The 19,384-nt window shown below is 38.1% G+C and overlaps 2 protein-coding genes across 3 annotated transcripts in view; one reads left to right on the top strand and one right to left on the bottom strand.

The window, feature by feature from the left end:
- The window catches only part of LOC139942229 (peptidylglycine alpha-hydroxylating monooxygenase-like), a 26,507-nt gene extending 16,620 nt beyond the window's left edge, over window positions 1-9,887 (top strand). For both annotated transcript variants that reach the window (XM_071939019.1, XM_071939020.1), the window contains 4 exons: window positions 1,207-1,283; window positions 2,299-2,352; window positions 3,416-3,465; window positions 4,634-9,887. In XM_071939019.1, the coding sequence (XP_071795120.1) occupies window positions 1,207-1,283; window positions 2,299-2,352; window positions 3,416-3,465; window positions 4,634-4,805 (353 nt within the window). In that variant the 3' untranslated portion in view covers window positions 4,806-9,887. The remainder of the gene's footprint in view (window positions 1-1,206; window positions 1,284-2,298; window positions 2,353-3,415; window positions 3,466-4,633) is intronic.
- On the bottom strand, window positions 8-19,384 carry LOC139942228 (dynein axonemal assembly factor 4-like). Its single transcript, XM_071939018.1, has 12 exons — window positions 19,178-19,384; window positions 17,872-18,022; window positions 17,001-17,134; window positions 16,279-16,441; window positions 14,758-14,817; window positions 13,448-13,584; window positions 12,144-12,244; window positions 11,502-11,582; window positions 11,010-11,082; window positions 10,286-10,391; window positions 9,861-9,988; window positions 8-2,192 (listed from the first exon to the last, which is right to left on the bottom strand). The coding sequence occupies exons 1-11, from the start codon at window positions 19,298-19,300 to the stop codon at window positions 9,885-9,887; spliced, it is 1,233 nt and encodes a 410-aa protein (XP_071795119.1). The 5' UTR covers window positions 19,301-19,384; the 3' UTR covers window positions 8-2,192; window positions 9,861-9,884.

Raw genomic sequence — 19,384 nt, 5'->3', positions numbered from 1 at the left:
GAGCAAATCGATTAATCTGAAATTAATAAGATATTTGTGTGTTAGATTTTAATGTTCTTTGGCAAAATGACGTGCTTGATCACAAGTTACCACTTCAATTTTAATTCATCAGACTATGGTTCGGGCAAGCTTTTGCATAGTTTCGCAAAAGGGTGGACACCCATACCAGTTCTGAATTAATGTGTATGGCACAATTGTACCAATGTTGCTACACAAAAGCTTACCCTGAACCATAGCAACTGTCTGTATAGTGTGCGGAATTAAAATGTAAGTGGTAAGTTGTGACTTGGCAAGTAATTGTAGAAGACTTTATTAAATCTAACTCGCAAATGGCTTAATATTGAAACATACTAAATGACCCTTTTAACTTCTGGAGTAAGTGCCCAAAAGATAAGCTGGATAACTGCAGTTGAGAAAAAAAATAAAATAAAAGACTCCTTGAAGCCTGGGCCTGGTTCATACTTCCTGCGAATGCTTCGGGCGATGCGAATTTCATTGCGTCTCAAAGGGAAAAGGAGCACGTACCAATTGTTGCATCACCAAAATTCGCTTCGCCTTCGCATTCCCAGGAAGTATGAACCGGGCTTAAAGACAGTGGACACTATTGGTAACTGTCAAAGACCAGTCTTCTCATTTTGTGTATCTCAAAATATGCATAAAATAACAAACCCGTGAAAATTTGAGCTCAATCGGTCGTCGTTGTTGCGAGATAACTATGAAAGAAAAAACACCCTTGGCACACAAAGTTGTGTGCTTTCAGATGCTTGATTTGGAGACCTCAAATTTTAAGTTTTAAGGTCTCGAAATCAAATTCGTGGAAAATAACTTCTTTCTCGAAAACTACGTCACTTCAGAGAGAGTCGTTTCTCAAAATGTTACAACCTCTCCCCATTACTCTTTACCAAGTAAGGTTTTATGCTAATATTTATTTTGAGTAATTACCAATAGTGTCAATACAAAGTGCAACTTTTACAGGCAGCTTTTACAGGCAACCAACTGCAGTGCATGATACTTGACCACTTTAGTAGCACCTGAGTAATTTTTTCAAACAATGTCTTATGATCCCCAAGAATAACATGTGAGCATTCAAATGTGAATGGATTCTCTTTGAACTTGGCTGGAACTGGTTGCCTGTAAATTGCCTCAGGAGACATGGCCCTTACGGCAAAACCAAATAATATATCTTCACTGTAACTTTCATCACAGGTGAAGTGGTATCTGGATATCGCATCCGAGATGATAAATGGGAAGAGATAGGCAAGAGGAGCCCACAACTACCACAGGTATGGAGAGGGTTTTCAATGGGGGGATTCACACTTCTCTAAAAGCATGTTTTGTTTGAATGTTCCAATGCAAGATCAAGAAGGCAAAATCCTACACTTTGATGCATCAGTCACAGTCCAAAAGACGTTTGGTAATTGTCAACAACCATTCTCACTCGGTGTATCCCAACATATATGCAAAAAATAACAAGCCTGTGAAAATTTTGACTCAATTAGTCATTGAAGTTGACAGAAAAATGAAGAAAGAAAAAACACTTTGTTGCACAAAATAGTGTACTTTCAGATGGGAATAAAAAGCTTCTGGCTTGAAGTCTTAATATTTTAGAGAGAAATTACCTCTTTCTCAAAAACTATCAACAGCTCTCCGTTGCTCGTTACCAAGTAAGGTTTTATGCTAACATGTGTTTTAAGTAATAACCAATCGTGTACAGGGCCTTAAAACTAAAAACTTAAAACAAATTACCAGATTTGGAGCGACTTTTGTGGGAACTATACAATGAAGCTGTTGGCTCCTGTTTTTAGTAGGCCTACTGGGCGACAAATGTGTATATAAAGGCAGCCAAAACATACCATCACACCTTGATTGTTATGGTTATCTTACTTGCATATATACTTGTGTTCATGGTGAAACCGTTCTTTTTGCAAAGTAATCTTGTGTATGAAATACACATCATGTACTTTAAGGTACATGTACTTATTAACTGCCACAATAGCGCTCCATACGATGTACATGTGAGAGAAAAATTTCCTGACTGGAAACACCTATTTTGAAATTTGGCTCTGCTGAAAGTCTTGGACGTAGATCACATTCCATTGATGTAGAAAAATGCTCTTGCTGTTCAATCGTTTACGTGTGATGTGGTTGTGTTATCAGCATTGTCTTAGAATCTGCTTCTTTTAGTTGAATTCCTGGAGGTAGGAAAACAAAGATTGAAAATGTCATATGAAAAAAAATAATGGTAAACCCCCCCCCCAAACAAACAATAACCAATTTTTGTTTTTTGTTTGTTTACAGATGTTTTATCCCGTTTCTAACCCTGACTTCACCATCGAGAAAGGCGACACATTGGTAAGAGTAGCTGACGATTTCAATTATTTATTAGCAATCAGTAAGGCTTGAGTGCCTGACAATGATTCCGTTACCCCTTCAGAACATACATGTGTAGCGATCAGAAATGGCTGCAAGATTTAGTTCATCTCAAGGAAGGACAAAGATCACGACCTGAGTTAACGATTTTCAATGTTTCCTATTGCGATTAAAGACATTGGACACTATTGGTAATTGTCAAAGACCAGTTGTCTCACTTGGTTTATCCCAACATACATGTATGCACAAAATGACAAACCTGTGAAAATTTGAGCTGAATCGGTTGTCAAACTTGCGAGATAATAATGAAAGAAAAATGACCTTGTCACACGAAGTTGTGTGCATTCAGATGCTTGAGGTCTCAAAATCAAACTCGTGGAAATTTACTTCTTTCTCACAAACCCTGTTACTTTAGAGGGGCCCGTTTCTCACAATATTTTATACTATCAACAGCTCCCCATTACTTGTTACCAAGTAAAATTTTATGCTAATAATTATTTATGCCTTTAATAGCCTATAAAATGTTTCTAACACAAGACCAAATACCTGTTTATGTTATTTTTTTTCCAAATAAATATCCACCCTTTTTTAAAGTGATAAGCAGACTGGGAAAATTTTAAAAATAATTTTGAGTTGAACTAAAAAAAAATGACCAGAGCGGGATTTGAACCAATGACCTCTAGATTAAGTTGCATGGGCCCTACCAACCGAACTACCTGGCCCCATGTTGGAGGTCTCCCTATTTTGTCAATATCTTTATTTAGGGGTGCTAGTCAGAAGCCATAAAAACCGTTAATTGCCTAGTGTCAGGGATCACACCCAAGTTTACGATACATCCTTATATTAATTTTTCAGACACTTTTACTAGAAAGTAATGGGGAAAAAAGAAGAAAAAAACAAAACATATCAGCAATAAAAATATGTCTGGGTGATATAAATTGTGCGGAAATTGGACCCCCTGTAGAAACAGTTGGTATGCATGAACTACATGTACTTCTGCATGTTTTTTATTGTTGTAACTTCTATGTTGAATGATCTCCTTCAGGCCATGAGGTGTACGTTTGAGAGTGACCGAGACACAGATACATTCATTGGGTGAGTAGATGTAACAGTAAACACTGCAGTCATAGCGATGGCATTGGAGTTTATTTTTCAATTTCGATTCGGACATAAATCTTCATTTCTCGTTTGCCTCAAACTAACAATCAATGCCACTTTCCAATTGTTCTTTTTTCTTTTTCTTATTCTTCATATTCTTTAAATCCTCTTTTGTGAAACTCCTTGATCTGCCCTGGAATATATCTATCTGAACATTCTTAAAAAGAAGATTGACATGGATATTAATGAAGAAAAAAATAAGACACTAAAAAAAGAAAAAAAGAAGTAATGTGCGTAAAAGAACCTTATGCACTTACATAAGGAATTGCACCAAGAAATTGGTCTCATTCATGTACATCAAAAAAATCGCTCAAAATACCTTTAGTACGTACCAAAAATACCAAATGTTGAAAGGCATTGAGTGTCAGTGAGTGACGGATATGAGCGACAGGGTTGAAGCTAGACCAATTTTAGGTGATGGGCAAAAAAAAAATCAAATTTATTCAAAGTCCACCAAGGGCGAGCTGATCAACAAAATTATTCATGGTTAATCATGGGGTCATTGCTGAAGTGGAACCAGGTTTCAAAACTGTTTGTGTTATGGCATGTATGTGGCCATGTACATGTAATAATAAATTTGGTTTTACCCATACACCGATGTATGTTAGCACTGTATCACAGGCATATTACTCGGGTAGGATTCGAATCCACGACCCTTGCAATTCTAGAGCAGTGTCTTACCAACTAGACTACCGAGGTTGCCTGGTAGAGAGAGGCAGTTCGAATCCTATGTTTGGCAGCGGGTACCGCGACGATATAATAGATGTTAAATTTGCGTCGGTGAGAAAAGAATAATCTTTATCACCGACGCAAATTTAACATCTATTATGTAATAAGTTGATCGGCCTTGTGACTGTGTTCTTTTGCTGTGATGATTTCATGCTCCTTATCATTATTGAGCTGTGTCTCAGAATTCACATTATTTTGAAATCTGTGCTGGGTGGCACGATGTATTTTGCTCAATCAAAGTGCTCGGCAAAAATTGAGAGTCCTGGACAGGCCTGCCCAGCACCGCCCACCGTGGCTACAACACTGACAAGCGTTATACATATGTTAACATGTACATGTAAGAAGCAACTATTTATTATTTTCTCTATTGAATCAGACCGACCACAAATGATGAGATGTGCAACTTCTACATGATGTACTACACCAAACATGAGCCTCTGCCCGTCTCCGATACATGTGTGACCTACAACTACCACTGGGCGGACCACCTGAAGAATATACCTGACCAGTTGGCCAGTTCATTGCCTGCTGGCGAGACTGAAGACTAAGCAGCTGATATATAGGGGGTCATGAATGAAGTTCGGGAACGGGATCGTATGGAATTCGGATCTCAAGTGGGTATTTAAGTATTTTATTTATTTTATTTATTTATTTTTCAGGAAGGAAGGAGTGGGGGGTGGGGGAAGTATGACTCACGCATTTCAAAACATCATGGCATAGTCGATCGTTAAAGGGCCCTATTTTGCAAGTAGGAGAAAATTCTGCTGAGCAAATTATTCTGCTAAGCAAAAATGAGCAGGCAACCTGACTCAAACAATTTACTACACAGTGTTTTGGCTGGTAACCTGTTTCCTGATAAAGAAAGATTTTTCTTCGGTCAGCTTTATGAAATAGTGCTAAGCCAGTTTGCACTATGGTCGTTATTCTGTACAGATTTCTTTCAATTTCAAATTCAAGAGACAAGCTTGTGAAGAAGAATGATGCAACAGCACAACAAACAAATTTAAATATAAAGCGGTTGTTCACAAATGCTGAATTCCCTGTAACTTTTGGAATAAGCCAACTAAAGATTATATTCAATATTCATATTTATTTTAAGAATTTTTTTGTTTGGATGTATGCAAAGTGGAAGGGATGGGCTTATTAATAACACCTTTTTACAACATGTAAAAATGCCAAATTAATGTAACAAATAACATAATATATAAAAGAGTAACATTCCAGAATAGGGGTAGATTAAAATGGGAATTATATGTATATGATTGTACATAGATAATTTATGTAAATGTATGTAGATTAAAACATCAAGCCCAGTGTAAGCTTTTGGTAAATATCTCTTCAGCTGTCAAAACATGATATCAAGAACGAGCAAATAATTGGGCAATTCGTCAAAAAGGAACTTTTCAACAAAGATCTCTCATATTCAAAACAGGTGTTGGGTGGGATTTGAACCCATGATCTCTCACGTTCAAAACAGGTGTTGGCTGGGATTTGCTTGCTCCAACAGCTCTATGAAATCAGGGCCCAATTTCATAGCGCTGCTTAGCGGTCGATTTTGTGCTTACTGTGCGATTTCCATTTCATAGCGATGCTAACCGTAAGCACACAAAAAGGCATGCTAACCTTACTGTGCTTACTGCACGAAAATAAATGACATCACAATGCAAATCCATGGTAAACGTGCGCGCAATATGGCCGCCCAATTTTTCTGCTAACCTGTGAGCAAATTTTTCTGCTACAGTATAAGCACGAAAATTTGCTTACCATTAAAATATGCACCAGGTCAGGTGACCTGGGTCAAAAAGAAGACGGCAATGCTATTTAATAGTCAAAAGCACTCATCCCACCAAATACGAGAAATGACCAAAAGTTTACAATGTCTTGTAGAGCTATGACAATCTTGCCATAACGTAGATATGTTGATTGAAGTACTGTGATTGAAGTACTGATTAGATGCCTTGGTTCAGTGATAACAAAATATGAAATTGTATGAACCTGAAATATGTACAAACGTACTCAGTATTTGGGTCACTCCGTGTCAAATTGACACACCTCCAAGGGTAAACCTTACAGACTTTCTTAAAATTTGCTACAATCATTAATGCTCAGTTGATTTTTCTTTTAAGTTTAAAAGCTTTAACTTAAAGGTTAGGTCATAGATTGGTAAATACGCCAACAAATTAATTACCCTAAAAACTTATTGTATTAATGCAGCTATTGAAAGTATAATCCTTTGAGAAAGAATTTCTTTTGAAGTAACATGGTTTGCAAAATATTTCAGTTTAAACATTTGAATATGAGAAAAGATTCATGCATGGATCCTTTCTCAGCTTTCTGAGGGTTGGTGTCCGTTCGTGAATGTTGTGGCCAGAGTTGCGGTTGGTACCCTCTGTCACCTCTGAGCGTACATGTACATGAATTTGACATCTTGGTAAAAGTACCCTTACATTTTTTTTTGCTGTTTTCTCAATCAGTAGACACTGTATTCAGCTGAAATTTTCACATGCAACTTATAATGTTTCTTCATTTATAGTTTTTTCCTATAAATTAGCATTACGTTGAAAAAAACAAAAAACTATGACCCTACCTTTAAGAAACAAATCATCTTCTCACATTTGAAACTCTGAGAAAAAGCAGTGAAAAAATGCCAGGTCAAAAATTCAACAGACTGTAACTCTCAAAGTACATGACCCAGAAAACTCAAATTTGAATGTTGCAGTTTTCTCATTACGTTTAGCAAATTAGTTTACAGAAAATCTGTGAGATTAACCCTTCCAGAAAATCTGTGAGATTTACCCTTGCAGGGGTGATGATTTGACATGGAATGACCCATTCGTGTCAGTAGCTAATTATGCTGTTGTAGTGCTTTATTTAAATAGGCTGATATACTTTTGCTTGCACTTTTCGCAGCTGATAGTTTGTGTTGGAGTGAGACGAGTTAAAAGCATTTAATTCTGGGATTGCAGCAACAATGAACAACATGCAGCGTAACATTTGTTTTTAACACATTTTACGGCAAATGTTTTCCAGTCCCAGCTCACCAGTTTATTATTTGAATGCTTATTGATTATGTCACATGACATGCTCCTTGAAAAGAAGTTGCTCTTATTTCATGTGTTTAAACAAAAAAGGAAAGAATTCTTTTTTTGGAGATTGTAATGGGGGTAACCAGCTAACCAGGGCCCAATATCATGGCCTTGCTGCTTACCTTAAAGACACTGAACACCTTTGGTAATTGTCAAAGATGGTGCACGAGATCGATCACCTATGGGAACAAGGTTTGGTAGTGTAAGCATGGTAAGCGAAGAAGTGCGATTGCAAACGCAGAATTCCGTGTCAAACATCGCCATGAAATTGGGCCTACATGTACCTTGCTACTGTTGTACAATGCCTATTATCTTCCAGTACGCGCTAATCCACCAATCAGATGGTTGAACTACTAGGGGGATAAAAACATATATGGTACGACCTCTGTTTTACATCCTACTTCCTCTTTTTTTATTACACAGTGCATATTGTGAAATGTCATTTTGTCACGCTCCGTATACGGACAGTGCAAAAATTACATTCTAAACTTTGTGCGCGTGAAATAACGCCCTGAAATTTCAAATTTTGCACGTTCCAAGTGAGACTGGAAGAACAATTCGAAAAAATATAGCGCCTCTGCTTCGTCCTCGTTGGATATGGGACACAGAGGCGCTATGTTTTTCCATATTCCACTCGCGCTTATGTGATAACTTATAATGAACTGCAAGTACTGTAGCTCATGAGAAATGTAGGCTATCTCTCTCTCAATTTTCGATATTTATTTTTATGAAGGGAGCACATTGAGAAAGTAAAACTTACATCAATGGAAACCTGGGCTGTAAGAAAATTTAATTATCTTACCAATGATAAAATATCTACACTCTTTGAAGACATACAAGCCTTTGAAACTTATTTGTAAAATGTGTGATTTTTTTTGTAGAATAACAGTTTTTAGTGAACAATGTCAAAACAAATGGAGTGTATTTTTTGGGTCAAGGAGAATAAATAAATCACGAAAAAAAAAAGGATTGTATTTTTGTAAAATCTATGAGATTATGAATTTTGTTTGTCCTGGTGCGTTACCTCTGTACAGATGTACATGTAGTGTTCACTTTTCCCAAAAATGTTTTGCTTAAAAGGAAGACAAGGCTTCAAGAATTGGGTAACCGTTAAGAGACCATTCATTTCTGTATAATCATCACCATACGCCCAAACTGTATTGTTGATTTTTTGAATTTATTTTCTTCTTGTAATAAGCGTCTCAAAACATTTCATGACAGAAATGTTGTTTTGGAAGCATAGATACTGTATGTTGTTAACACAGCAAACATTGGCATTGGAAAAGGTCAATTCAGGTCATGACCTTTGCTTTGACCTTTTGGTTGAGTGGAAGTAGGTCAGGTGTTACAGTGGTTTGCAGTCTGCTATGGTCTCTACCGGTAAATGGTTTAAATTTCAAATTTAAAAATGTTAACGATTGCACATCAGCACAGTTCACATTAAGTTTATTAATTAAATGTTAATAACAAAATAGTTTTAAAATGCTTGTGCCGTTTTATAAGCTTGGCTGTACACTTTGTAATGCACTAGATTTGCTTGAAATAAATTGTTGCAATCGTATTGAACTGATACAGCGTTTTTTATTGTCTGATTATTTCATGAAGTTTTGTTTATTTATTTTAGTTTTGAAGGCACTGGACACCTTTGGTAATTGTCAAAGACCAGTCTTCCCACTTATCTCTACTCACTTATCTCACAGTACCTCAACATATGCACAAAATAACAAACCTGTGAGAATTTGAACTCAATTGGTCGTCGAAGTTGCGAGATAATAATGGAAGATAAAACACCCTTGTCACACGAAGTTGTGTGCTTTCGAATGCTTGATCTCAGGACCTCAAAATCTAATTCTGAGGTCTCAAAATCAAATTCGTGGAAAATTACTTCTTTCTCGAAAACTACGTTACTTCAGAGGGAGCCGTTTCTCACAATGTTTTATACTATCAACAGCTCTGCATTACTCGTCACCAAGTAAGTTTTTACGCTAACAATTGTTTTGAGTAAATACCAATAGTGTCCAGTGCCTTTAATAGATATGGGTCAAACCAAAATGAATATTTAAATTTATTTAATGATTCTGTACAGGTTTATTCTAACACCACATTGTACAACCTCAGCCACCAAAGTGTATTAACTCAGACCATCCAAAAACGACAATTCAGATGGGTCGGGCACATCCTGCGGAAACCCACCAACGAGCCACTCGCGTCTCATCGCATGGCCGGCTACTCCTCATCGCATGGCCGGCGCAAACAAGGTCGTCAGCGCCTGCTGTACCCTGAGTACGTTGGAAGATTAGTCTCCCCGGATTTTCTGCTCTCCCCGCTTGAGATCCGGAGAATAGCACAAGACAGGAGAGAATGGGAAAAGCTTGTGTCCGCCTGCTGTGCAGTCGACCGATGATGATGATGATGATTCTGGAGGTTGCAGGTTCAAATCCTGCTCCCACAATTGGTCATTAATTCAACTCAAACTATTTAAAAATGCAAGGCATGATAATAATCAAAGTGAAGTACCCCAAGTGCCAGATGTTTGTTGCTTCAGTCCACAGTGCTCTGGATGATGGTTCGAATCCTGTCCGAGTCTGCTTTGAGCTGTTCGTTCTTAGGGTCAAGTTTAAGTCCTGCTTCATAATCTTGTAAACCTGGTAAAAATGAAACAAAATATCCTAAATTGTTAGCTCAATAGGAAAGATAACTGCTAAGTTAACCACCATTGCCTGTGACCAGTAATTGGATGGAAAATCATTTTGTGGCTAATAGCTTGCTTGAGACACAAAAGTGCTCCTTAACTTCAAGCCTGCATGTTTCATTTGGAACAAGGTCAGGGACGCAAGTGTCAGGACTGGGACTCAAACCCACACTCTGCTGAACACAAACACCAGAGCTTGAGTTCGAAGCTCTTATCCGCTCGGCCCAACACCCATAAATTGTTGTAATACCTTGAATGTACAGTTCCAGTTCACAGAATGCTGTGCCTCGTTTGACATGAGCTCTTAATCTGGACTTGGCGTTTGCATCTACTGGGGGTGTTAGCAGATCCAATGCCTAAAGAAAAAAGGAAAAGAAAAACCGAATGAATTACTTTCAATACACATGTTATGATTGATCTTTAGGGGGTACCAAGAGTAAATTATTTTGCGATGCACTCAATTTGCAATAGATACAGTCACCATAAAAGTGGGGCTAATTTGTAAGTGTCTTACTTCACACTAAAATGGCTGTCGAAGCAAAATTTTAAACGTGACGACATCGAACCTAAAGGCCGTGGACACTATTGGTAATTGTCAAAGACTAGCCTTTACAGTTGGTGTATCTCAACATATGCATCAAATAACAAACCTGTGAAAATTTGAGCTCAATCGGTCATCGAAGTTGCGAGATAATAATGAAAGAAAAATAACCCTTGTCACACGAAGTTGTGTGCGTTTAGATGGTTGATTTCGAGACCTCAAGAAATCTGAGGTCTTGAAATCAAATTTGTGGAAAATTACTTCTTTGTCGAAAACTATGGCACTTTAAAGGGAGCCGTTTCTCACAATGTTTTATGCCATCAACCTCTCCCCATTACTCGTCACCAAGAAAGGTTTTATGCCAATAATTATTTTGAGTAATTAGCAATAGTGTCCATTGCCTTTAAAAACCAAATGAAAATAAAAGGTTTACCTTTGAACAATCTTCAATACACTTTATGAAATTCCTCAATTTCAGATGACAAGTTGCCCTGTTGGAATACACGCTACAAGAACAGTTAAGGAAAATATGGACACCATTTTGTCTTTTGGCACAAAATCCTCTTCATACAAAAAGTGTATCTAATCTTAAAGGGTAGGGTTGTATTTTAGTAATGATCGCTGGATAAAGTTCTGAAACATTACTTGTTATAAAAATGGTAGTGGTAGTAAGCATCCCATGAATATATTTCGTCTGAAATGGATCCATTGATTGGAAATCAAATAATATTTCAATCTGAAAAACGTGGGTTAGTGTCCGTTCACAGATGCTGCAGTCAGATATACGCAACCAGTAAAGTAGACACTGTATTCAGCTGAGTTTTTTTCTCGTTGTCCCCCCTGATCGTTTTTGAGGCAGGGGAACTTCAAAGCGACTTGACTTCAAAAGATCCTTGTGCGTTGGTCACAGCATTTAAAAGGATACGCATGCATTTTACTGTCTAGTCTTGCGGCCAGGTTGTACGCGTTAACGGCCGCTAGGTAGTTCCCTGACTTGAAGAAACCGCTGTGGAGGATAACAAACACAAAGAAATACATCAAGCATTAAATTAAAGCCAAGCGGTGTGCTTTGAGCGAGTTTTGGATGATTTAAGAGAATTAACCGACATGAAATTTTACATTACTTTAGACATCAGTTGCTTGAAAATAATGTCAGTTATCGGCAAATTTCTGTATGCATGTCTCTTACTCAGACAACCCAGACTTGGGCACGGACTTGGAAAACAGAGGTCAGGGATTCTAACCGAGACTTAAGACTCTGAATTGGACACAGACATAGATTAAGATTCTGAATTGGACAATAGGGAAATGGAATTGGACTTAAGGCTTTGAAAACAGAGACTTAAACTCTGACAAGAGAGGCCTTAACTCTGAAAACAGAGGCCTTGACTCTGAAAACAGAGGCCTTGACTCTGAAAACAGGGGCTTTAACTCTGAAAACAGAGGCCTTGACTCTGAAAACAGGGGCTTTAACTCTGAAAACAGCGGCCTTGACTTTGAAAACAGGGGCTTTGACGGTGAAAACCGGGGCCTTGACAACAGCACTATAAAGATGGGTTTAACTTACTCTCCTTTGTCTTTGAGCCAGACAGGATTTTTCTCTTCTTCACTTAAGTCTGGGTCATCGATCTCTGGTATCCGTCTTGCCTCTGCTTGCTTTCTTAACCACTGAAAACAACAAATTACATGTACATACGTAGGTATAAAGGGAAATGCAATACTTGTGTACAAATACGTAAGTAATGCTTAAAGGGCACTGGACACCTTTGGTAATTGTCAAAGACCAGTATTCTCACTTGGTGTATCTCAACAAATGCATAAATTAACAAATCTGTGAATATTTTGACTCATTTGGTCATCAAAGTTGCAAGAGAATAAAAAACAACCTTCTTGCACAAGTTTGTGTGCTTCAATATGCATATTAAAAGCCTTCAGTTAAAATCTTTTATATGTGAGTGAGATATTACCTCAGGAGGGAGCCATTTCTCACAATGTTTTGTTATTATATTTAAATGGCAAAATATATTTTACTTTATATTGGCAACTTCCTTCGTGATTAAAAGAAAACACAATTCAAACTGGGTTAAAGAAAATGTGCAGATGTTTTTTCAACTCGATTCTAAATCCTTGTTCTCAATTGTATTTTATCCGACTCTTGGTGTTTCTACTTTCGAAACTTTTGAACCAAGATGGTTTCAAAATGGGGTTTTAACGGTTTTAAAGCATAGATGCTCTTTTCAAATGTACAAAAAATAATAATAACCTGGGTCGCTTGATTGCATCACTTACATATGGCCATAATTACTATTTATTCATAAATACCTCAGACAGTTTCGCTACTTCTATTGGTGGAGAGCGCGTCACGTGGGGGTGTTTAAACGGTTGATAATGACCAGCTGAAGCTCTGTTTATAACGGGTTGTTTTTGGATACTATGCGCTTGTATTGGTGCAAGACTTTTCTTGTTACGGGTGATGCGGGCGCTGTCGGTGAGTTGGGCATGCTATGTGTGAAAGAAAACCGAGAATGTCTTGCACCAAGACTATACGCGCACGAATGGATCCGGAAACTGTCGTCTCAGTCATAACAATGCAACACACGTATGTACAGAGCTCAAGCACATCGAAAACGAATAAGTTTTATAGAGTTTCTTACATTATTACACCTTTTAACCCAAAAGGCATTTATCGATGGGAATAAGAGTAGTGACTCGTTATTGATTGGCTGTTTAAAACCGGCAGGGTCATTGCCATGCAATAAAGGCCCACGCCTTCGGCTCGGGCCTTTATCACACGGCAATGACCCAGCCGGCTTTAAATTGCCGTTTAAGAAGTCGCTACCCTTTTATTCCCTTTTTAAAACAAAACCCTACCTCTTCTTCTGCTTCCACTTTGGATTCTCTGAGAGGGGTTGGGAAGACCCTGGGTGTGAAGGTGACCTGAATGCTGGCTGATGACCTGGGTGGTGGTACGCCCTCCCCTGATGTCAGCTTGGAGTTGTTTCCTTGTCCTACAAAGTTGTAAGGGAAACCAAAGCTAAACGATCAACCGTGATGTGTTAAATTTAAAGGAATGTATACCTTTGGGTTTTGGAACCAATTCAATTCAATTTATTATAAAAGTTGTTGAAAAACATGAACATTATCTTTCAGTGTGTTACTGGTATTCAGCTGTAGTTTGCTTATCCTGAAAATCACGTGGAAATTTGGTTAGTAATCCTCTTTTAAACAAGGAAGAAATTTCATGCTAAGCAAATTTTTGTGCTTAGCAGCTCTATGAAATTGGGCCCTGCTATGGTTTGCTGGAATCTCAAAACTTGCTTCCCATTAATCCATACTATGATAAATAATGGCGGTAGCCACTACATTTTTATGTGCCACATTTTTACAACAACAGGACAACATTCACAGATTCCAGATAGAATAACAGTTTTTGGGCTGTGACTCATGGCTGAGGTTCTGTGAACCGCAGTGGGTGCATTCGTTTAGCTTCTCTGGGTCGACCCTGGTGTGTGAAGTTTTTTCTTTCCAGGGAAGATAATTAATCTGTGCAGATAATTACCCCCCTTCGTCCTGGAAAAATAAATGTCACACACCGGGGTCGACCCAGGGAAGCTAAACGAATGCACCCAGTGAGAGCCCACTCAATTTTATCCCAAGACAATTTCGTATCCCTGTGCTAATTATGAGAACCTCTGTTTATTTTCCTTTGTCAAGTCAGGGTTTCATTGTGAACTTTATTTTCAAAGGAAAACAATTACTCAAGAAGCTCCAAAAAGTAAAAATAAAAAATTAAAAAAATACCTCAGAGGAGGGGCACATCACAGTATTTTTTTGTTTAATACCGATGTGAAAGGGTTAATACAAATACACTGGATATAATTGCAGTAATACCTGAACATCATGTGTGTCTGTCTACTTGTCAAGTGTGGATTTTTTTTCTTTAGAGAATAGTCTTACTTTATATTCTACTTTATAATAGATGTTAAATCTGCATCGGTATAAAGAATATTAATTTTGGTTTTTACCCCTACACCGATGTGTGTTAACACTGTATATTCAGTACTTTCCACGAGTCCTGTGAAAAAATATCACAGGCATGTTACTCGGGTGGGATTGGAACCCACGACTGCATAATGTTTGTTGGCAGCCAGGTGCAAAAGGTTATGGTTCAATTTACTCACTTGTATTTAAAATGACAGGAGCTTGTTCCACATCTTCTGTATCAAATATATCAGCTGCATCTAAATTGTATAACACCAGGTAGACTTGATGAAGTTAATAAAAATAGGCAACGTTAAGAAAGTAAATAATCCAATAAGAATTGGAATAATAATTCCAATTAGAATGGAAACTGTCCCAGATATTTGTGAATGACAGATAAAACTATGCCATTCTGCAATATATGATGATTATGTGGTAAATTCACGCACATAGTACAGGGTATGTTCTCTATGCCATCACACAGAAACTGTGTAGTTTATAATGGTTTCAAATCTTTGCTCAACCAGCTGAATAATGATCCACGACAAGGAGGATGTTACATGTAAGGCCACATAAAAAAAAAAATTGTTGATCGTCCCCGCCAAACAAATCAAACCCCCCCCCCCCGACCCCATTTTTTTAAATAATAAAAAACAACATTTTCAATGATACTTTCGGTCAAAAAATGGTTGAAAAAGCAGAATACTAGGCGTGGCAGAAATGTTGTGCAGTAGTGTGAAGGACTGGTGCTGAGGTCATGGTCTGACATTGTGTTCTTTTTTTTTTCCCATGGCTGGATATCTCTTTATACTTTTATTGCCCAGATTTTTTAGCTGATATTTTTTTCAAATTGTACGGGTTTGAAAAGATGTTTAAAGAAGGTTTTTATTCATGTTGGCATGTTGACAAATCAAGAAAAATTCTTCAAATATTAACTTGGGCTACACTGTGCTTACCACTGCTTAGTTGTTTGAAAAAGTTTACAGAAAATGTCATCAAGGAGTTAAATATGTTTAACGAAACTATTGAAGACATCAAAAACACACAAACCCTTTGTTTTATAGTGATTGTGTCGATTTCTTTATTCTTGATTTCATATTTGGCATGTCAACAAAACTTTAAAAAACAAAACAAAAAAAAACCCTCCCTCCCTCCCCCATCTGCAAAAATAAAAAGACGATCCAACAATTTTTTATTTTTATGTGGCCTTAGTAAGGTCGCTTCCAAATTAGTGACCACAGCTGTGGCTAGATTCCCACATCATCAAGCGTTGAAGTTTAGTCTTAGAGTTATATATAAGATCTAGAGGGCGCACTGGCCTATATACGGGCCCCATATGCGCGAAGTTGAGACAAACGGACATTGCTTAGCGTGTGTTTGTGCGGCCATTTTGTAAGTTGCCAAAACAGCATTGCGTTCACGTTCAATAAACACAAACTCCAACGTACTCTTCATATTCAAAGGGTGTGCAGAATGGCGCGCATGTCTCCTTGCGGTCCCGTCGCATTTGTGCAAGAAGCCTCACCAGTGCGCCCCCTTCGTTCTTATATATAACTCTAAGAGTTTAGTCCGTCCTTATGTTAAGAAACACCCTTAGAAACAGGCATAGCTGTAGCTGCCAATTCAGATATGGCTTAAGCTTTCCAGATAAGCATTGGTCACAGTTATTGTGAATCATCACCAATCACATTTCAAATCTTTTGACTTTGAAGAATTTGTACCTGACATAATTCTTGGGCTTGACTTTATTGTTTCTTCTTCTTCCATCTGCAATTGCTTCTCGGCTGCAAGCTCCTTCAATTTCCATTCTTCAAAATCGCTGGTGGCTTTCTGTCTCTCTGATTCCTTCACTCCTTCAACTCGACTTCTCTCTTCCTCCTCCAACTAAAACATGAACAACAGAGAGGGGGGATTCTCAGCCAAAAAAGTAAAGTTTTATTTTTATCTTATGTAATTCGCCAGACACACAAGGCCACTTCTAGGTATGGGCTACAATTTTTTGTCCTTCAAGGGGCCGTTGCCACCTACTCATAGATGTAGGCTTGGGTATCATTAATCAGAATCCTGGCTGGTAGAAAGCACTACCTCCCCAACTTGTTTGTAGCAAGTGTCACGACCGGGATTCAAACCCACACTCTGTTGATCGAACACCAGAGCTTGAATCCGGTGCTCTTAACCGCTAGGCCATGACACTCCAAACAAGTGACAAGACTGATCTGTGACAGTTACCCAAAAGGTGTCCGGCGTTTTTAAGGAAACTTTGTAAACTGCTTTTTCAGAGACTACTCCCTACTTTTTCTTTTTGATATTACTACCGAAATAAAACAGCCAGTAGGCTGATGCCAACATGTGTATGTGGAGCCTTGCTCAGAATTATGGCCGAGACTGTAGGTCCAAGGATTGAGCTGGCTCGCAATCATACATTATTTTCATCATATCATACCCTCATTTGCTCCTTGAGAGCCAGCCTATCTCTCCCTTGTTTCTCAGCAGCCTTTCGCCTCGTCTCCTCCTGAGCTTTCTTGTGAGCTGCATCGATGGCTGCCTGCCTCTTGCTCTTCATCAACTCCTTGTCATCTGGACAAAGTAAAAAATAATGTAGAGTGTGTGAATAAAAAATACATGTTAATTACTTATGTAAGTCTGAAGATCATTCTCCATTTCAGGAAGTGACATTTTGCTCAAAATATATTTTGTTCACAAAGAAAATATTAAGAAAATATTCGCAGACACATGTCTTTCTGCCGTACATGTATGTATCAGTAAGTCTTGAAACATCTTGGACGCTCATGAAACTGGACTTTTTTGTTTTCATTGACTGATTGTATTCTTGTGCATGAGTTTACTGCATGTGACACCACAGGGTTTGCATGTTTTTTTTAAAAGTGTTTTACATGGTGCTGTGGCGCAATATGCTGCTATGATCAAACCAGGAACATTGTGGCGAACTCCTACTCTTTACAATAACATGGATTACTCAAACTGCTTTATAACACATCTGAACATGCTGTAGGATGCAGCAAAGTGTGATTGCTTTAGACACAAGTGTCACGACTGGGAGTTAAACCCACACTCTGGTGAAGAGAAACACCAGAGTCTGAGTCGGGTGCTCTCATCCGCTCAGTCAGGACAATTTGGTTCAGGAAATTTGAATATGCGCAAGACTTGCACAGTCCTGATTTAAAGAGCTACATGTACAGTGTAAAATAGGGTGCAGCAGTTACAACTATATGGGTCATACTCGTGAGTAGGAGCACATCCTTGGAACAACTGCTTAATATCAAAGTCCACATTAATATAAAATATTGCTTTACCAGAATTAATGGAAATGAGACGGTTCCACAGCCCGGCTTCCTTCTTCTGTAGGGTGAAGGTAATGACACCATCGCCAACTTGTGCCGCACTCTTGCTGTCGTCAACTCCCTCAAATAAAACCACTTCAAATAAATAAGGTGGGAAGTTCACCTGAAGAAAAAAAGGGGGTCAATATCAATATTGGACAAAATTAGACTATTGGTATTGGTACTAAACGCCTCTCTTAATGTTTATGCATGACGTCATAATTCTTACCCAAAATGAGGCTATGGGCGCACATTCGCCATCACTTGCAGTGGCTGCGCCCTTAGCCCCCTTTTGGGTTAGCATTGTGACGTACCTCATGCATAAATATTAAGAGAGGCATATATTGGCAACAACCAAATATATCACATCCGAGTAGGACAATGGTTAAATACACTCATCCCATTGTGGGGATACAGCCTACTCGGCGGTTTGGTTTCACTATGCTATTTGGTCAAGAATCCCCAGATTCTGCAATGGCAGGGTTCAAAATCACATACAGTACTACCTCATGACCTGCACTGCGATTCTTTGATAATTTGGCTAGTCTCTAGTGTGTTTTAGGTAATTTTTGTCGGCCAATCTCTCAAATTTTTTTCTAAACTGATTCATTACACATTGAAGATCAAATCTGGGTTCTTACAATGTGTACCATCATCATTTTTGAAAAGGGTAAAAACTAGGCAAATCTGGTATCTCAAAAAAGACAAAAAAATTGCCTCTCTTTGTGATTAATCGCACATTTTTTTTGTAGTTCTCCAGTCTAGTGAGTGAAAGTCAGACGGATGGATGGTTACGATTTAATAACATCGAGTTGTAGGGGCACAAATTTTGGTTCATTCCAATTATTTGGTGCTCCTGCACCTCAGCCTCAGGTCTAGAATAGATATGGAATTAGTTTAAACCTTCTGGAACTTGAAGGTGCACATGTGAGGTTCGAGGGCCGACTCACAAAATCACTTTATTCAATTCACTTCACTTCACTTCAATCAGTTCTATTCATTCAATCAGTTCAATCATGGAGGAACTCCTCCATGGTTCAATTCAATCAATCAATTCCATTTCATTATCCCAAGCAAGACAAGAGGACCTAATCCCAAGCAAGACAAGAGGACCTCATTTTTTAACACTAAATTTGTCCTATTTCTATTGCTTTAATCATATCACAACTACTGGTGAATACATGATGATCAAATGATTGAATCCCTAGTGTAGTAGTAGTAGCTAGTAGTATAGTAAATAATTCGTGTAATAATGTTATTATTGATAAAATAAACTCACTTTCAGATAATCGTCCGTCGAAAAAATATCCGCTTTACTGGCTTTGACACCTTTTAACGGGACTACCACATGAACCAAAGTCTCTGTTTCGTCCCACGAGTAATCTTTAACCGCAATCGGCATTTTAAAATTGGAGAAATTGCTCTATATTTTAGTATTTCGTTTCAAAACGATACAGCTTTTCAACTTTCGAAAGCTTGTGTTTTC

The sequence above is a fragment of the Asterias amurensis genome, chromosome 9 (genome assembly GCF_032118995.1).
Source record: "Asterias amurensis chromosome 9, ASM3211899v1".
NCBI lineage: Eukaryota > Metazoa > Echinodermata > Asteroidea > Forcipulatida > Asteriidae > Asterias > Asterias amurensis.
Note: the sequence above shows the minus strand (reverse complement) of the source record. Positions and strands in the feature narration are given on the sequence as shown.